This window comes from Elephantulus edwardii, unplaced genomic scaffold (genome assembly GCF_000299155.1).
Source record: "Elephantulus edwardii isolate Elephantulus edwardi_28Jun2011 unplaced genomic scaffold, EleEdw1.0 scaffold00031, whole genome shotgun sequence".
NCBI classification, from domain to species: domain Eukaryota; kingdom Metazoa; phylum Chordata; class Mammalia; order Macroscelidea; family Macroscelididae; genus Elephantulus; species Elephantulus edwardii.
In genome coordinates, this window is record NW_006399781.1 from 10,675,612 (window position 1) to 10,694,418 (window position 18,807).

Below are 18,807 nucleotides of genomic sequence, written 5' to 3' on the forward strand. Positions count from 1 at the left end.
TCCTCTTTCCCCCCATATGATTTGTATGTTTTCCTTCCTTCTTTTCCTCTAATTGTTTCTCTAACAGTTAGTATTGAAGGATTTGTCCTCGATCTCATTAATTCTGTGTTGCATTTATCCAGTTCTACACTTTTATCTTTCCCATGTGTTACCTATTCCTGATTTTTTTTTTACTTAATGTTCTGAATTTCTATTTGCTGATTTTTTTTGTTACTTATAATTTTTCATTTACTTTGTCTATTTGGTCTTGTACTTTTTGTAAATGTTTTTCTCTATTTTTCTTAACCTTTTGATAGTCATTGAAGGTTGTTGTTGTTGCTATGTGCTGTTGAGTCGCTTGTAACTCATAGCGACTCTATGTACAACGGCCCTAAACTCTGCTCTGTTCTGTGCCAATCGCACTGTCTCTGACACTCCCATCCCAATTATCCCAGTCACTGAATCAATCCACCTCATAGAGGGCCTTCCCCTCCTGCGCCGTCCCTCCACCCTCCCAAGCATGATGTCCCTCTCCAAGGACCTGTCTCTCCTCACAACATGTCCAAAGTATGTTAGATGGGGCCTCAGAATCCTTGCCTCCAAGGAGCCACCCGGTTTAACCCTTTCCAGGACGAATTTGTTTGTTTTCCTAGCAGTCCATGGTACTCTCAATACTCTTCTCCAGCACCACAGTTCAAAGGCATCAATTCTCCTTCTATCCTCCTTGGTCATTGTCCAACTCTCTGATGCATAACAAGTGATTGTGAAGACCATGGCCTGTATCAGATGCACCTTAGTCTCCAGAGAGACACCATTGCTCTTCAGTATTTTGGAGAGGTCCCTAACAGCAGACTTTCCAATGACAATGCGCATTTTAATTTCCTGGCTGCTGGTGCCAAGAGTGTTGACTGTGGAGCCAAGCAGACTAAAGCTGTGAACAATCTCAATCTCTTCACATCCCATCTGATGCTGCCAATTGGTCCAGTGGTGAGAATCTTTGTCTTCTTGATATTGAGCCTCAATCCATATTGGAGGCTGCAGTCCTTGACCCTCTCCAGCAGGTGCTTCAGGTCCTCCTCAGTTTCAGCAAGCAGGCTAGTGTCATCTGCATAATGCAGATTGTTGATAAATTGTCCACCAATCTTGATTCCACATTTCTCCTCATAGAGCCCAGTCTCCCGTATAATCTGTTCTGCATATAGGTTGAAAAGGTATGGAGATAGGATGCATCCCTGGCATACACCCTTTCCAATTTTGAACCATGCAGTGTTCCCTTGCTCTGTTCTGACGACTGCCTCCTGGTCCAAGTATAGGTTTCTCATTAGAACAATCAAGTGTTCTGGAATTCCCATTCTTCTCAGAGCCAGCCACAGTTTGTTATGGTCCACACAGTCAAACGCCTTTGCATAGTCAATGAAACACAGATAGACATTCCTCTGGTATTCTCTGCTTTCAGCTAAGATCCATCTAACACTAGCTACAAGGTACTGAACCATTATTTTTTATAAAATTTCTTATCAGGATATTACAATAGTATTTCTTCCATTGCTCCTTAGAGGCAAGGGTTTTGAAGCTCTGTCTCACATATTTCAGACACATCATGCTTGTAAGAATGAAGGATCAGTGCAGGAAAGGGAGAGAGAGAGAGAGAGAGAGAGATTGACAGAGTAGTTGAGGTAATAGGGACAGGTGTGTCAGACTGTAATATTAACTCAGGATAGAATAGAGTTCAGAGCAATTGTTCATAGGGTCACTATGAATTGCAGTTAACCTGGTGGCACATAACAACAACGATGTTACAAAATATTCTGTTGATTTTTTTTTAAACTGGTTTAAATTTCTCCTTGTGTCTAAGACATTTTGGTGTTATTATCATCATAGTATTTTGTTTTGATATCTCTCATTGAGCTATCTCATTGATATCTATCATTGAGCTATTGAGTAAGTGTCTTGTGTCACTTGCCAGTTGTGTAATTTTTGTTGTTGTTGTTTTTTCTCCCCAGTTTTCATAAAGATCTATTTCATTGTTGGTGGGTAGCACATTTAACGGTTAAATCCATTTAAATAAAGTATAGGTGACTGCAGGGCTATAGCATTGGTAACTAGACAGACAACCAATTCAACTAGAAACAAGTGACTGTCTAAATATTTAAAATACAGCTCTTGTTTTGATCATCCTTTGTTTTGATCACCTTCATGAGGAGAGTGGGGAAAGCCTGCTGGTCACAATAGAAATAAATATATTACGGCCAAATCTTCTGATATCCATTCCCAAAGGTTTCTTCAGCCAGATTAAGCCTCCAAGACACTTTCTGATAAATTGATCCTCCAAATTCTGTCCCATCATTGACATTACTGTGTAATGAAGTCCCCGGTCTGGTAGCCCATAGCAAAGCTATTTCTTGTAAGTCTCAGTTTGTCACTGTCTAAGGTTGTCTGGTACCCAGCAAGCCCAGCCCTCATAACCAAAGACCCCTGAACCATGGATTGAAGGTCAGTCAAAGTTAATATCACAACCAAGGTTTATGTACTTCTTTCTTGTAAAAAGACTTAATTTTACCACTTTCCCCCCATGTGTTTGTTGAGAAGAAAGTAGTATCAAATGTCAATTTTAAACCTGGCAGATCTGCTTTTCAATTGTGGCTTCTGTTCCCAGAGTATTAACAGTGTTCTATTTTTCTGTGAAAGTCAGCCCATACTCACACCATTTATATTTGGTCTCCAAGGTCCCACTAACTTCACCAGTGTCTGTATTAGATGAACCAGATATAGAGAATTCCACTCCACTGCATGGCTTTGTTTTCACATCCAGTTTCACCAACCCAAAACCAAATCCTTTGTTGAAAATCTGACAGCTTTACCAAGCTCAGCATAGGATGGAGGAATGCACATTGGCCGTGCGCAGCTCTGTTCATAGGTTGTAGGTCATAGGTTGCAGGTCGCCAGGACGAGGCAGGAAGGAGATCTGGTGGTCTCCCAAGAAGGGCCGCCGGGCAGCTCTGCTCGCAGCTGAGGCTGGCTACCTGACACACTCAAAGCTGCAGCTGCCATGGCTGGAGGGCGAAGTCAGTTGTGTAATTTTTAATGTTTTACCTTCTGTCTCCTGGTGGGCATGATGGAGGACGGTGATGTGTGCAGTTTTCTGTTCACTGTTGGTGTAGAGCAGTTGAGGGTGAACTGGGATGGTGTTAGTTACAGGCTTTTATTGGTTAGATGGAAAAGAGCCTGCCTTTCCTCCTGCTCAATGGATGAAATTGCCAGAGGTATATATGTGGCTGGATGCTGTTGCTGTCTGTTGTCAGACGGGAAAATGAAATAGGGAAATAAAACAATAGACAACAAAACCCAATATTGGATAACAAAAGAAAATAGAAAAAAACAAAATTGAGAGTGGTACAAAATGAAGAAGAATCAGAATAGAAAAGAAAAAAAAATCAAAAGAATGGAGAGAGAGAGATGAGGAGATAGAGAGGGAGAAGAGGGAAGAGGGAGAGGGAGACGTAGGGAGAGAAAGAGATGGAAAGGTAGGGAGAGAAGAAGAAGGAGAGAGAGGGAGAAAAGGGGAGGGAGAGGGAGGTTGTGGGAAGGAGAGAGAGAAGGGGAAGGAGGGAGAGAAGAAGGAGTGGGAGGGAGTAGGAGGGAGGGAGAGAAGAAGGGGGGAGAAGAGGGAAGAGGAAGAAGGAGAGGGAGGGATAGAAAGAGAAGGAAAGGGAAGGAGAGAAGAAGGACAAGGAAGAGTAGGAGGAAGAGAGAGAAGGGCAGGGAGTGAGAGGAAGGGCTTGGGGGAGGGAGTGGAGGGAGGTAGAGAAGGGACAGGAGAGGGAGGGAGTGGGGAGAGTGAGTAGGAAGGAGGGAGAGAAAGGGAAGGAGAAGGAGAGAGTGGGAGAGAGAGAAAAGGGGAGGGAGTGGGGAGTGGAGAGAAAGGAGTGGGAGAGAAAGGGAGGGAAAAAGAAGTTGGGAGGGAGAGAATGGGAAAGAAAAGGAGGGGGAGGGAAGGAGAGACAGAGGGAGGGAGAGAAAGGAGAAAAAGGGAAGTAGAAGACAGAGAGAGAGAAGGAGAGAGAGAGGAGAAAGGGGGAGAGAGAGAGGGAAGGAGAAGGAGGGAGGGGTTGGGAGGGAGGAAGAGAGAGAAAGAGAAGGAAAGGGAGGAAGAGAGTGGAAAGGAGAGGGAGGGAGAATGAGAAGGAGGGAGGGAGAGGGAAGAAGAAGGAAAGGGGGAGGAAGAAGGAGGGAGAAGAAGCATAGAGCGAGAGGGAGGGAGGGAGAAGGAAGAAAGGAGGGAGAAGAATGGAGAGAGAACAAAAAGGAAGGGAAATGAATGAAACTAGGGAGGAGAGGAAATGTAAGATTTTGGGGAAACACACACACACACACACACACACACACACACAGGGACACACATGAGAAAAAGATAAGCAAAAATTAAAAAACCTATGGGCGGTTCACTTTGGCAGCACATGTGCTAAAACTGGAACAATATAGGAAGATTAGCATGTCCCCTGTGCAGGGATGACACTCAAATTCATGAGGTGTTCCATATTTTTTAAGTTTCCCCTGACCACTGAGTCAGCCATGAAGAAGATAGAAGCTAACAACACACTTGTGTTCACTGTGGATGTCAAGGCCAACAAAAATCAAATCAAACAAGCTGTAAAGATGCTCTATGACACGGAAGTGGCCAAGGTCAACACCTTGATTAGGGCTGATGGAGAGAAGGTGCCCTCTGTTCAACTTGCTCCTCACTATGATGCTTTGGATGTTGCCAACAAAATTGGGATCATCTAAACTAAATCCAGCTGTCTAATTATAAATACAAATTTTATATACACACACATATCAACTATGGGCAATAAAAAAATGAGAGACCGACAAGATAAGTGGAGGAAGCACTCCAAATGTGATCATGATGATGCATGTTCAACAAATGTGCGTGGTGAAAGGCAAGAACCCCAGTTTTAATTGGTATCCTCACTAATTCAGGGCCTAACTGCAGTCCTCCAGCTCTGCAAAGAATTCTCTGAATATAGAGCAAGCCCTTGGCCCCATATACTCAGTGGTATTGATTTGGTCTCAGGTAGGGCCAGAGGATACTGCCCGTTACCTGGTGGATGGGGATGGTGGGGAAAAGCCATTCTTCTGATCTCTGGGAGGACGTGGAAGGAAAAAAAGAGAAACATGAACCTTTCCAGTCATCAGCTAGGCACCAGTGTGGACTCTGCAGTTCTGGGTTCCCACATCAAGCAGACAGCTGTTTCAAATGGCCTGGCTGTTTGGTTACTTTAATTCAGTTTCTTCTTTCAGTTGCTGTTTGAAGTTTGTGGCCTTTTCTTTCTTTCTTTTCTCTTTGGGGGTGAGGAACCAAAAGGTTTTAGTCCAGGTCACAAAGCTCTCAGTCCTGTCAATATTGGCTCATCCTCCACCGGCCCTATCATTCCCACAGTCTTCCAACAAACTTGAGTGACGGCTCTTGGCTCTGATTCCATGGTGCAGCAGTCCCAATGTCCGCTCTGCCTCATCTCAGGTGTCTGGTTCTCTGCTGTGGCTGTTGCTGCCATTGGCCCTCGTGTGGCAGGCACAAGAATCTGGTCCTTAAGTATGCATACATTTTCTGTCTGCTTCTTTTCTGGTAGTGAGATTTCTGGCCTTTTTTAAAAATTAAATTTTATTAATTTTAATTAACATTTACAGAGATTTTGGGTTTCCATTCATTAATTGTTGCACTATTTTCTCTACCCTCCTCCCCAGTTCGTTCCTCTTCCTCCCCCCCCTTGAAAGTCTGTTTTAATTGTCCCATTGCCACAGTGCTTGTCAAAACCAGTTCTGATTAATCTCCTTTGTCGGTGTGTCCTTTGCCATTCCCTATCCCTCCTTCCTGAGAGAGACTTCACCCTGATTTATAAGGAAAAGGAGATGGTGTATTCTCTTAGCTACTTCCTGCTGGAAAGGGACACTGTAGGGTTCAGGGTGAAGATCTTCTCTCACTACTCTAAAGGGCCCCTTTGGCAGTAGGAAACACATAGACTATTGTGGAGATTGATTTTGGAATTTAGATGCACTGTTATCAATTGTGCTTAGCCATACATGTTCATATCCTTGAAGATGTATCATGGAACTATTGCAGCCTAGAAGACACAAATTTAACAAGTTAAAAGTACATGAGTCAAAAATTAAAAGCAATAACATTCCAAGTAGAGGTTCTAATAGTGGCACAAATCAAGTTACAGAGGGAAGGTTGTTCTTACAATAAAAGACCTATTGACTAGCACTTTGTCTATTAAGTATAAAGGTTAGGAACCACAAGATGTAGAGACTCAACTATGTCATTTATTGTTCTTAAGTCCTGGAGCAAATTCCATCTACCACTGGGTTGTTTTACAGCTCGGAAGTCCGCATGCAAGGCAGAGGTGAAGTAAGGAACTGCTTATGAGGTTTTCCATCAATTCCAACAACTAAGAAATAGTGAGAAGAGTTGGGACCTCAGAAGGCTTTTAGGACCAAATAGTAGGCTCTTGTGTCCAGGAGAAAACGAATATACTTACCAGTAATGTTAATGCTCACCCACAACTCTTCTGGGAGGATCTAAACCTTTGAAGCGTCCTCCTTTGTTTCCAGCTGGGAGCTGGGGCCTGTCAGTCCTGTCTGCCACAAGGACCTGATGTGGGCCGCCCTTGGTCAAGTGTCCTTCAGATCCATACTTAAAGCAAGTGAGTGGTAGCTTCCTCTCTACTCCCTTGCCTATTTGTGGCTCTCGTCTGTGACACTATCTACTGAAGTGGCCCAGCTTTCCACAGTGGAAGCAATTCTGACCTCCTTTATTACCTTTGGGTGGCACTGTTTATGAGTAAGACTTCCTTTTCCTGACACAGGCCCTAAACTGGCAGCAATAGCTGCCCCAATAATTTTGGCCATTCTCTGGTCTTTTCTCTTCCCTCTAGATCCCAGTTGTTAAAAGAGGGAAAAATTTAAACAAATATATAACAAATAATTTTGAACAATATAATCTTTTAAGCTTAAGGCTAGAAATATTAACAATATGATCATTTCCAATCCAGAGATACATGTTCCAATGCAGTTCCTATTTTCCATAAATGGTTTTGGTATGAAGGATATTGTAAACGTGGATACAGTTCCACTATTCCTCCTCCATGCCATCTATTAGCTTGAGCAGTTATGAATCCATTGTCATCCTTACTCTAACTTAAAATTTTTTTAAATTTAAATTTATTATTAATTTCAGTAAAAATTTACAGAGGTTTTGGATTTCCATTCATTCATTGTTGCACATTTCTCTGGCCTTTTCTTTTTGAACTCAGGGTTCCAGACCTATCATTTGCACCTATTAACTGTGTTTTCTGGTATCCTTGTTGAACAGGGACTGGAGTAACATCTAGTTTCCATCTCTTTCTTAATGTTGCACATTTTTGCTTTACCTCCATTCCCATGTTTACACACATCCTGTTTATTGATAAGACCAGCTTGTCATTTTATATCAAAGGAGATTTTATGATCAATGTGTGTGAGCACTCAGTTTTAGCATATTCACAGAGAGAGAAAACCTCATCTAACCTTGATATATGCCAAAAAAACCCACCAAAACCAAACACTGGAGTTGCTGAGCATCTCGTGTAGAGCTGCACAGACTACAGGCTCTCCTCTTTCCTTGTTCCAATCTTTTCCTTGTACACAGTGTTCCAATAAAATGACTTTTCTTGCCTTTTACAGCTACTGTGGTATGCTTTCGCCTCCAACAGAATCAACCACATGGCAGTGACTTTGGCTTTAGTTTTTTTTCTTTTTAGTTCAATACGGAAAACAATCCACACACATTTGCTCAGCAAATGAATGAATGAGGGAGTGATTGGCACTTAATTTGAAGAGCAACTGAATGAGAGAATGGTAATTTAGAAAACTGCAGAGTCAGAGTGAGTAAGCTGGCTCATGGTAACATAAAAACTTTTACAGGGGAGAGGTGAAATGAGGGTGTGGTGCTCAGATTTAAATCCTTATGATTGGACCAATAAGCAACATCATGATAAACAGAGAAATTATATAAGGTCTCTGTGCATTAGAACTGCCTCCACACACCACCACTGCCAAGAAACAGATCTGCTTTATAATTCCTGTTGGAAAAGAGAAGCTCTATTTTAGTTGCTGTAGCTACTCTGAGAAAAGTTTCCACTGTTCTACTTACCTTTTCCTCGTACAGTACCATGGGCAGCAAGAAAGTAATTACAGTGTTTGGAGCAACGGGTAAGTTCCTTTTGAAATGCATGCTAACTTTGCACTCTCCTTCTTCCTGCCTTCACTCCAAGCAAGGACTGGACAAAGATCTCCTTAAGAGATGTGAAAGAAAGAATTCTGTTGCTTTGGCAGGGAGATTTGACTCAACTTGTCAAAAATTATCTCAGTAGGATGAGGGATTTGTCTGACACAACTTTTGTTTGTTCATAATGTGCTAACTTGGTAAGTGCTTCATTTCAATTGAAACTGTTCTCTACAGACATTTCAGAACTCAGTTCCTGCTGAGCACAAAGAGTAAGTGGGAGAGGCCTGTGTGTGCAGAGGATCAATTTCCCTTTGCTTAGCTCCTGTCTGCCTTTCCCGCTCCTGCCTCAGCCTGTCTTTCTCCCTCACAAATTTCTAATCTCTGTTCACATACCTCCTGCTCTGTGAGGGCTTAGCAGACCTTGGAATTTAGAGTAGCAATTCCATGCTCTGACCAGCACTGTCTAACTTTAATTTTCCTTTTACTCTCTGTCTCTATACACTGGCCCACAGACTTTTTAAAGACAGATTTTGTCTGGAGGGAGTCAAAGTTTGAAGCAAGGAAAGCAACAGAATAAATTCCTAAAAACCAACAGCCAGAACAACAACAGTGTTGATGTCAGAGGGGTTTTGCTGCCTTCTCCCAGAAAATCTAGTCTTAGGAGACAGGGTTTGGAGTGGGAAAATCTGGTTTATATTATGTCACTGTACAGGAGACAGGGAGTCAGAGCTGCTCAGATCTATCTCTCTATGTTGGAGACTCCAGGGGCTTATATAGGATAGGGACAGGACTGCAGGATATGAAAAGTTTTTACAGTACCCTCTCTGGTCTGTGAGGAGTTCTGGTCTGTAGTCATGTCCTAGACTGGTTGTTCAAAATGTATCAATAGTCTCTGGAAAGTTGGTTTTATTCACATGTTGTGGCTAAAGGCGAGTGAGCAACTCCTAGTTACAGATCACAGAAAAGGGTAATACGAAGACTTTAACTTGAGCAGGGAATCATGATGACTCCTGGCTTGTTGACTTTGCCCATGTAGGGGCCCAGGCAGAGTGAAGGTCTGGAAGGTCTGGAGCTCAGGGAGAAATTGTGGACCCCTGAACTTGTGGCTGATGTCCAGCTGAGCCCAGCCATAGATGGCTGAGGAGGAGTTGACCAGAACCCAAGCAGAGGAAGAGATGACCCATGCTGGGAGCTGGGGTTGATTGCCACAACCTGATGGCTTACTCGGGACTGGGCTTTGCTTGCAGATACAGACACTCGAAGTTTTCAAGTTGAATAAAGGATTTTCAGCAAAAGGAACATGCTTGTTCTTCCATAGTATTGGTTTGATAGGGATGGGCAAATCAGAAATTGGCTATCTAAAATGGGGGCATTACGGTAGGAAGACCATGATGAGATGAATTGACATAATGACTGGGGTAATGGGGGAAGTGTGCCAGAGAGAGAGAGACTGATCAGGATAGGGGAGGGTTCAGAGCTACTGTACATAGGATTGCTATGAGTCACAGGTAACTTAATGCCACATAACAACAACAGAAACAGCAAGATATGAAGAATGAAGTAGTTGACTTATGTTCTTTCATGAACATACTTATTAGTAAGATGATTATAAGGGGGGAAACCCTCACAAAATACATGAACAAAATACAATGTAAATGAAAGATTGTAAAACACAGTGTACATGAATGATAAAAATATTAATAAGAAAATATGAAGGAAAAAATACTATAATTATTAATGGAATGAATAGACTATTTTCTAGGTTCTGATTGTTCACTGACAAGTTTGACTCTGTAACTTATCTAAAACAAACAAACAAGATTGATTTGATAACTCTCCTTGGCCAAGTGAAAGTGCTTTTCTGCCCTATTATAGTTATGCACCTTCGAGTTGGAAAACACTAGTAGATTACTCTCAGGGATTTTCAGAGGCAGTAAATCACACGGGAAGAGATTGTCCATCCTTCTCCTATGGAGCAGCCGGTGGATTTGAACCACATGCCTTTGAGATTAAGATACTAGAAGGTACTAGTTTTCCATGACTTTTTTCCCATGGAACTAGTCATGCCTTAGAACAATCAATCACACACAATAAAAGGGTAGCATTTGCCCAGGAATGAAGCTCAGGCTACAGGAAGGGACAGGCTAGAGTATTAATGGAAATGAGAATCACAGGAGGAAGTAGGAAGAGTGCAATAACATTGTGGGTCACAAAACCCAGTGTGTATAAATGGTAGACCAGAACCATCCAGCTCTGTAAACTTCACTCAAGTTTTAATGAAGAAACAAACAAAACAAAACACCCACAAATATAAAAAAAACTCACAACCAGGGATAATCTTGATCTAAAGAGGAAAAAGGAAATAATGGAGTTAGAAGGATGAATATCGCAACCATCAAATGCTGGCGAGGTGGTGGAGAAGCTGGCACCCTCATTCACTGTTGGTGGGAGTGTAAAATGGTAAAAACACTCTGGAAGGCAGTGTGGCGCTTTCTCAAAAAGTTGGAAATAGAAATACTGTTTGACTCAGCAGTTCCACTTCTGGGAATATATCCTAAAGAAATCAGAATCACCACCCAAGCAGATATATGCTCACCCATGATTATTGCTGGGTTGTTCACAATAGTAAAGAGATGGAAACAATCCAAGTGCCCATCAATAAATGAATGGATAGAGAAGATGTGGTATATTCACACAATGGAATACTATGCAGGTCTGTAAAACAAGGAACTCATGAAATATTATACAAAATGGGTGACCCTGGAGAACATTATGCTGAGTGAAAGATCTCAGTCAAAAAAGGACAAATACCACATAATGCCACTGTTATAAAACAGGGCTGACATGGAGGTTGGGGAGAAACTAAGAAAAGAGGGAATAAATAATGTACTCTGGACTGAAACAGATGAGGGAGAGAACTGTATAAAAAGAATATGATTAAGTATTATTTACATGACAACTGTCCAGAATAAGAGCTGCATAGTAAAGTGGACTGGGGTGGGGAGGAGGATTGTACAACAATGAAAGAATTTTTTTCAAAGAGAAAAGTGAACTAGGGAGCAGGGAGGAAAATATACAACAATGAATAAATGGAAATCCAAGTTTTCTATAAATTTTCATTAAGATCTTAATTTAAAAAAAAAGAAGGGTGAATGTATAAAACATTAGGGTGATTGTTAATTTCTGAAAGAGATAAGAACTTGAAATATTTTGAGCAGAGTGACATGGGTGTTAAACAAAACCCAAAACCATCCACCGTCTATTTTATGAAGACAATTGCGTGCAAGGGCTAAAGCAAGGAAATGCTGTGACACTGGTACGATAGGGCAGGGTTAGATCAACAATGGTAGCAGTAAAGTTCTCATATTCTGGTTATATGTTAAAGACAAAGCACCAGAACTGATTGATAGAACAGATATCAGGGGTGAGAGGAGTCAAGAGTGACTTCAAAGTTTTCCAGCTAGAGCAATTGGAAGAACAGACACAATTAATTGGGAAAGGGAAGACTGTAGAGGGAGGAGACTGAGGAAGCTCAGGAGCTCTGTTGTGGTCTCATTAAAGGGAGGCACCAATGAGGTACTTTTGGAAGAGTAGGCTTTCAGAAGTATTAGATCCTTGGGAGTGGCTACTTATGAAACCAGATTAGATGAGTCAGACCTGAAGTTGTCTGACTACTTAGGGCAGGGTTAATGATCACATTACGGTCCAATTCTTGGGCTTGGCTCAGGTAACCTTGGAGCATAGCAGGTCAAGAAGCTCTCAGGCAACATTTATTTGAGGTAAGATTGTAAAATTTAGAAAATGTCCAAGCAAACAGAAAATGTCCATCAAATAATTTTTTTCATATCAGTATGTCCCTTGCAATATTTTTATACATACAGTCCTAATTTTTTAACATTTTGTATTTATAACAGTAGGGAAAATTTTCCACTATCCTTCATCTGGCTGTAAAGAATGCCAAGGTGTAAGGTGAGAATACCACTGGTTAAGGTTATGTGCCAGCTGGCTGGGCTAAAATTCTCAGCAGTTTGACAACTACATAATAATGCAGTTTGACAGTTGGTGATGATATAAATTGGCAGTGATATAATGATGTGGACATTCACCGTTTTCACCCACTGCTGATTTTTGCATGATGACATGGTCTTTGGAACTTAAATGTGTTGCTAAATGAGGAGTAAACTATGTGTACAGTGTAAGTGTGTCCAAAACATTGCACAGAATATGCTTGTTTTTTAAAAATACATAAACAATATCATGACAGATGGAGAAAAGATTGAAATTGTCAACAGTTTCATCCTACTTGGATCCATGACCCAAACTCCTGGGACCAGCAGTGAGGCGATGTATTGCATTGGGAAAGTCTGCTGTCAGGACCTCTCCAAATTACTGAAGAACAGGGATGTCAGTTTGAAGACTAAGGTGTGCCTGATCCAGGCCCTGGGTTTCTTTTTGTTGTTGTTTACTTTTTATTTCATATTGATTAGCTTATAAAGTTCATATATATTTTGTTTCACACTATCTTTAAGTCATATTCCATATTCATATTCATTCATTTCCATTCATTATGGGTTCCTCTCATTATGTTTCATAAAATTAATCACCATTGAACTATGCCCACCATTACCCTGTCTTTCCTTATCTCTGCTGGGTCTTTCCCATTTCCTTTACCCCTCCTCCCTCACCCACCAAATTGTGTGACCCTATGATTTCCTCCCTTCCCATCCTCACTTCCCTGTTCCCACCATCCTCCCCTTGGATCCTCATACACTTTTACTAGTTATCTTTCTATTTCTACAATAATGGTCTTCTGCAGTATTTGTCCTTATGAGATGAGTTAGTTTACTCAGAATAATGCTCTCCAATTCCTCTCAAGTTATGTAGTAATTTAAAAATTGTTGCTCCTGCATGCTGCATAGTATTCCATTGTGTGAATGTATCACAATCTCTCAATCATTCTATTGTTATTGGACATCTGGCTGTTTCCATGTTCTTGTGATGGCGAATAATGCTGCTATGAACACTGGTGTACACATCTCCATTTGTGTCCCAGTTCTAGTTCCCTCAGGGTATATTTCTGACAGTGGAATATCTGTGTCACATGGAATTTCTATGTTCAGTTTTTTGAGATAGTGCCAAACTGTCTTCCAGAGTGGTTGTACCACTTTACAATCCCACTAACAGTATATAAGAGTTCCTATCTCTCTGTTTCCTCTCCAACACTTATTACTTGCTGTCCTGTTAAAATTTGCCACTGATACTAAAGTGAGGTGGTATCTTATTGTGTGTGTTTTTTTAAATATACCTTTTTTATACTAGTTTATTTACAAAATTCAAACACATTGTTTCTGAGAACAGATTCTTCCACTTTCCCTCTCCCCCACTCATCAAATTGTACAACCCCATGATTAATCCCCCCTCCCCCTGCTCATTCTCATCTGTCTGCTCAGTGTGGCTTTGATTTACATCTCTCTTATTGTCAGTGATTTTGAGCATTTCTTCATATGTCTGCTGGCCATCCGAATGTCTTCCTCTGTGAAAAATATTTCCATGTCTTTTGTTCACTTTGTAATTGAGATACCAGTCTTTTTATTGTGGAGTCCCTGTAGTATTCTGTAGATTTTTATTATGAGACCCTTGTCTGCGATGGTGTTGCCAAATGTTTTTTCCCCAGTCAGTAGATTGTCTTTTTACCCTGTTGGGATAAGTTTTTTAATGTGCACAGGGATTTAATCTTCAGAACTTCCCATTAATCAATTTTATCCTTTCCTGGCTGTATATTTCTGGCTGTACTTGTCAGCCCCTTTATTCTATAAACTAGGCCTTATAAGCTTGGTCCCACTTTGTCTCTTATCATCTTTATGGTTTTGGGCTTTAACTCTAGGTCTCTGATCAAACTTGAGTTGATTTTTTTTGTGTATGGTGTGAGATGTGGATTCTGTTTCAGCTTTCTATAGAAAGCAGTCCAGTTTTGTCATTTCCTCATATGATAGATTTTGTTTCCTTGTCGAATATCAGTTCACCATAAATAGATGAGTCCATTTATGGGTTTGCAATTCTGTTTTATAGATTTATGTTCCTGTCATTGTACCAGTACCATGCTATTTGATTATTACTACTGTGTAGTAGGTTTTGAGATTAGAGAGTGCTATGCCTCCCATTTCATTCTTACTTTTCAAAACTGCTTTGCTTATTCGAGATCTCTTTCCTCTCCAAACAAAATTGCCAACTGCCTTGTCTATTTCTTTGAAAAAGGAATTTGATATCTGTATAAGGATTGCATTAAACTTATAGAGTTCTTTTCGTAGGATTGTTGTTTTCATTATACTGAGTATTCCTATCCATGAACAGGGAATATTTTCCCATTTATTTAGGTCTTTCATTGTTTCTTGCAGAACTGTTTTGTAGTTTGTAAAGGTCTTTTGTTTCTCTAGTTAGGTTCTCTCCCATGTATCTCAATTTGTGGTTGACGATTGTAAATGATATTGCTTTCTTATTTTCCTTCTCTGTGGTTTCTTTTTTTTTTTTTAACTGTAGAGGAATCCACAGACTTTTGTATATTGATCTTGTATCCAGCCACTCTACTAAATTGATCTACTATCTCTAACAGTTTTTTTGTTGAGTCCTTGGGGTTTTCTGTGTATATTATCATGTCATCTGTATATGGCGACAGTTTCACCATTTCTTTGCCAATGTGGATTTGTTTTATTTCCTTCTCTTCAGGCCATGTTTTTCTTAATCACTTGCAACACATCTGAGAGTTGGAAAATGAGTAAATATAACAGGAGAATAATTGATGGCTTTGAGTTATATTGTTGGAAATGAGTACTGAATATCACATAGACGGTCAAAAGAAGATAGATGTGTCTTGGAGAAAGTGCAGCCAGAATGCTCCTTAGAGGCAAAGGTGACAGTTTCATTTCATATACATTGGGCATATTGTTGTTGTGTGTTGTTAAGTCAGAACCAACCTATAGCTGACCCTCCAGTGGGTTTTTAGAGACAGTAAATTGCATGAGAGGCGATGGTTCTTCTTTCTCCAATGGAATAGTATGTTGTTAGGAGAGACTTTTGCCATGGAAAATGGAGCTCTAATAATTTAGTGGAAAGGGGTTTCACTGCCACCTCAAAGCCAAGTGGTTTAAATCCACCAGCATCTCTGTGAGAGAGAGGTGGGAAATATCCTCTTGTGCAATCTATTGCTGCTGAAAATCCACTGGAGGGTCAGCTATGAGTTGATTCCAAGTTGATGGCACACAGAAAGAACAACAATGATTCCTTGGAAAATGACAACATGCTTGGAAAGGTAGAGGGTCAGTGAAAGAGAGGAACTCTCAACCAGAAGAATTGATACAGTTACTGCATCATTGGGCTCAAATATGTCAGGGAGATGATGCAGATGGCACAGGACAGGACAGGTTCTGTTGTTAATAGAGTCGTTATGAGTTATACTCGACTTGATGGTACCTAACAACAACAACATCTGAGATTTACATTTAATTGGGCATCCTGTGTTTTATCAGGCAAACTTAGCTTACGTCCTTTATGTTCCAGTGTTGAGAGTGAGTAATTTGACTTTCTTGGGATTAAATAGCCCAAAGCTCTGGGCACACTTAGGAAGGCTGTGTCCTATGCATGTCCCAAACCTACAGGAGGAGCTAGGATAATAAGTGCACTTCTAAGGTGATGGGCACCTGCTAATTTCTTTATACACACAACCTCCCGATAGGAGGAAAGTAGGTGCTGTTAACATCACTTATAGACAGAGATAGGTTTGTTCAAGGTCACAAATGAAAAAGAAGCAGATTGCTTGAGGGGGAAAAGAATAGATTTCCAGGCCAGAGTTGATTTATTCTTTTCTACCACTTAACAGCTGCGTTACATTAGGAAAGTCACTTAACTTATCTGAGCCGAATTTCCTATTTGTAAATTGTTGTTATATACTGTTGAGTCAGAACCAACTACTAGTTGACCCTATGGTGGGTTTCAGAGGCTATACTCTGCACAGGAGGACATTGCCTATCTTTCTCCAGAGGAGCAGCTGGTGGATTTGGACTGCATGCCTTTGTACTCACAGGACAACTCCTTACCACTAAGCCACGAGAGTTCTCTATTTATAAAGTAGCAATCATAATGCCAGTTAAAGGGTTATTTAAGTTGAGAAAATTGTTATTGTGTAAAAATGTCTTGTCTAATGTCCAATATTTGACAAGAGTTCAAATGGAAATGACACCTGGGTAAGAAGGAGTGTAAAGAACCCATTCAATCTTTATATTCCAAGGCCTTGAGAACTGTACAAAAGAAACATAATCAAGAGGAGGAGGTGGGGACTTGCAGGGTGCAAGGATACTAAACAAGAGGAGAAGCTGAAGAACCTGTGGGCTTCTTTCCTTACCAGGGCTCCCACCTCAGACACATCTTGTAAAAGAAGACAAATACGTATTTTTTCCTTTCAAAGAAAAGCATATGCATTTGTACAAAAAGATCTGGGAATTTTATATTTTGCAGACTGTGAACATTCCTTGTCATACTCAGAGCATGTGTTAACCCTCACCTGTGTGGGTACTTGCATAACCCTAGTACCTGTCATTCAGTGTTATCTTCAGCATGTAACCTTCATGTAAGAAGAAGAGAACTGGATCAAAGATGGCATGACCCAGAATAAACAAGGAGGGACTGGGACATCTGAATGTGACAAGAATGGGCATGCAAGGCTGCTTTTTCAGACTGATGGGTCTAGGAGTATGTCCTGCTGGCTTAAAGGATCAAGGCCAAGATGGATGAATTCCATTCCTGCTTTGGGTCTTAGAGAAACAGTGAAGTGATTATAGTTAGGTGAGTCAGCTCTGCTTTTAGTTCAGTTTATTTTATTTTTTCTTTATGCTAGTTCATGTCAACTGTTGGGGTTTTAAAAAATATTTTTATAATGTCAATTGTTTTTTTCACCTCCCACTGATTCAGGAAGGCCTAACCACCTGAAAAACTTTAGCTTTTAAGCTGAAAATACAGCACTTTCAGTCTTTCTACTCAGTCATGTATTTATTCCTTTATCCATCCGTCCATCCATCCATCCATCCATCCACCCACCCAACCACCCATCTGACAAATAGGTACTAGGTTAGGCACATGGGAAACAGGGCTAAGGACTAAATAGTTTCTTTCCTCAAGGAATGCCTGGTTTAGTCAGACTTGCTGTTGTGTGCTGTAGAATTGGAACCAACCCATAGCTGGCCCTCCAATGGGTCACACGAGAGAAGATGGTTCATCCTTCTGCAGAGCAGCTGGTGGATTCAAACCACATGCCTTTGGGATTGTAGCTCAACTTCTTACCATTAGGTCATCAAAGCTCCCTTGGTTAAGTAGGAGAGAAGTAAGGAAATAATTATTCAGATAATAATCTTTATTAGGTATTTATTTTTATACAAATATATACACACCCAGAGTTTTAAAATTCTAACTGTCCTACAATTCTTACTAAGAACACCGGAAAACATGCCCCACCTGTTTCCATATTTAACTTCTCTATTTTTATTGACATTTTTCTGTATATTTCTGAATGGTGTGATTAATGCTTCTATTTCTTAGTTTAACAGTTTTTGAGGTTATCTGTTGTTAACACATAGAAACACACTCCTTTTCCCCCCAGCCTGCTCAATTTTCCCATGTAACAGTTTTCACCTTTCATGTGCATTACGTACCCTTTGCTATAACAAGTTATGCATGAGCACTGACCACGCTTCTTACATTATTTCTTTCTTGTTTTTTTCTGAAATGAATCATTGCTTTCAATTTTCCAGTTCCTCATTTTATTTTATTTTTTTTTAATAGATCACGCATTAATTTTCTAATCTCTCCAGTAAAAAAGTGGAGTTGGGAGATGGGGAAGCTTTATCTCAAAATGGCAAAATTCTTGGTTAATCTGGTAGACTGATCATTTTCTGTCCCAGACAATTTCCTTCTGGCGTACCCCCCTTTTCAGTTTCTAAAAGAACAAAGAAATGTGTTTTGGGGTGTATAGCCAGAGTGCTCCTTGAAAGGGAGGCTAGAGAGACTTAGTCTTATGTATTTGGGACATGTTATCAGGAAGAACCAATCCCTGGAGAAGGATGTCATGCTTGATAAGGTGGAAGGTCAGCAAAAAAAGAGGAAGGCCCCAATGAGATGGCTTGGCATAGTGACACAATGGGCTTGAACATAGAGATTATGAGAATGATGAGGGATAGGGCAGGAGTTCAATCTGTTGTACTCAGGATTGCTATGAGTCAGTGCTCACTTGGCCCCCAAAGAAACAGTCTTAGAACTTTGCTTCTCCATTATTCTAGTAACAGTATTTGTCTTTCTCCTACGTTGGATGCCTGCTCCCAAAGAAGATTCTTTCTTTTAATAACATTTTTTATTTTAATTGTAATTTTAACCTATGTTTACAGAAAAGTTAGATTTTCATTCATTCATTGTTGCACATTTTTATTCACCCTCTCTCCCTTCCCCCTCCCCCAGTTCACTTCTTTTGTTTTTTAAAATATTCATCATTGCACAATTACTTCCCTGACCACCCCCCCCCC

The 18,807-nt window shown here is 40.5% G+C and overlaps 1 protein-coding gene and 1 pseudogene across 1 annotated transcript in view; one reads left to right on the forward strand and one right to left on the reverse strand.

Annotated features, from left to right (window-relative positions):
• Nucleotides 1-2,222: 2,222 nt before the first annotated feature.
• On the reverse strand, nt 2,223-2,871 carry LOC102846876 (annotated as a pseudogene).
• A 5,318-nt stretch (nt 2,872-8,189) lies between these two features.
• LOC102847281 (nmrA-like family domain-containing protein 1-like) overlaps nt 8,190-18,807 on the forward strand; it is a 20,860-nt gene continuing 10,242 nt past the window's right edge. Inside the window, exon 1 of the mRNA XM_006884165.1 lies at nt 8,190-8,229. Within this exon, the coding sequence (XP_006884227.1) occupies nt 8,190-8,229 (40 nt within the window). The remainder of the gene's footprint in view (nt 8,230-18,807) is intronic.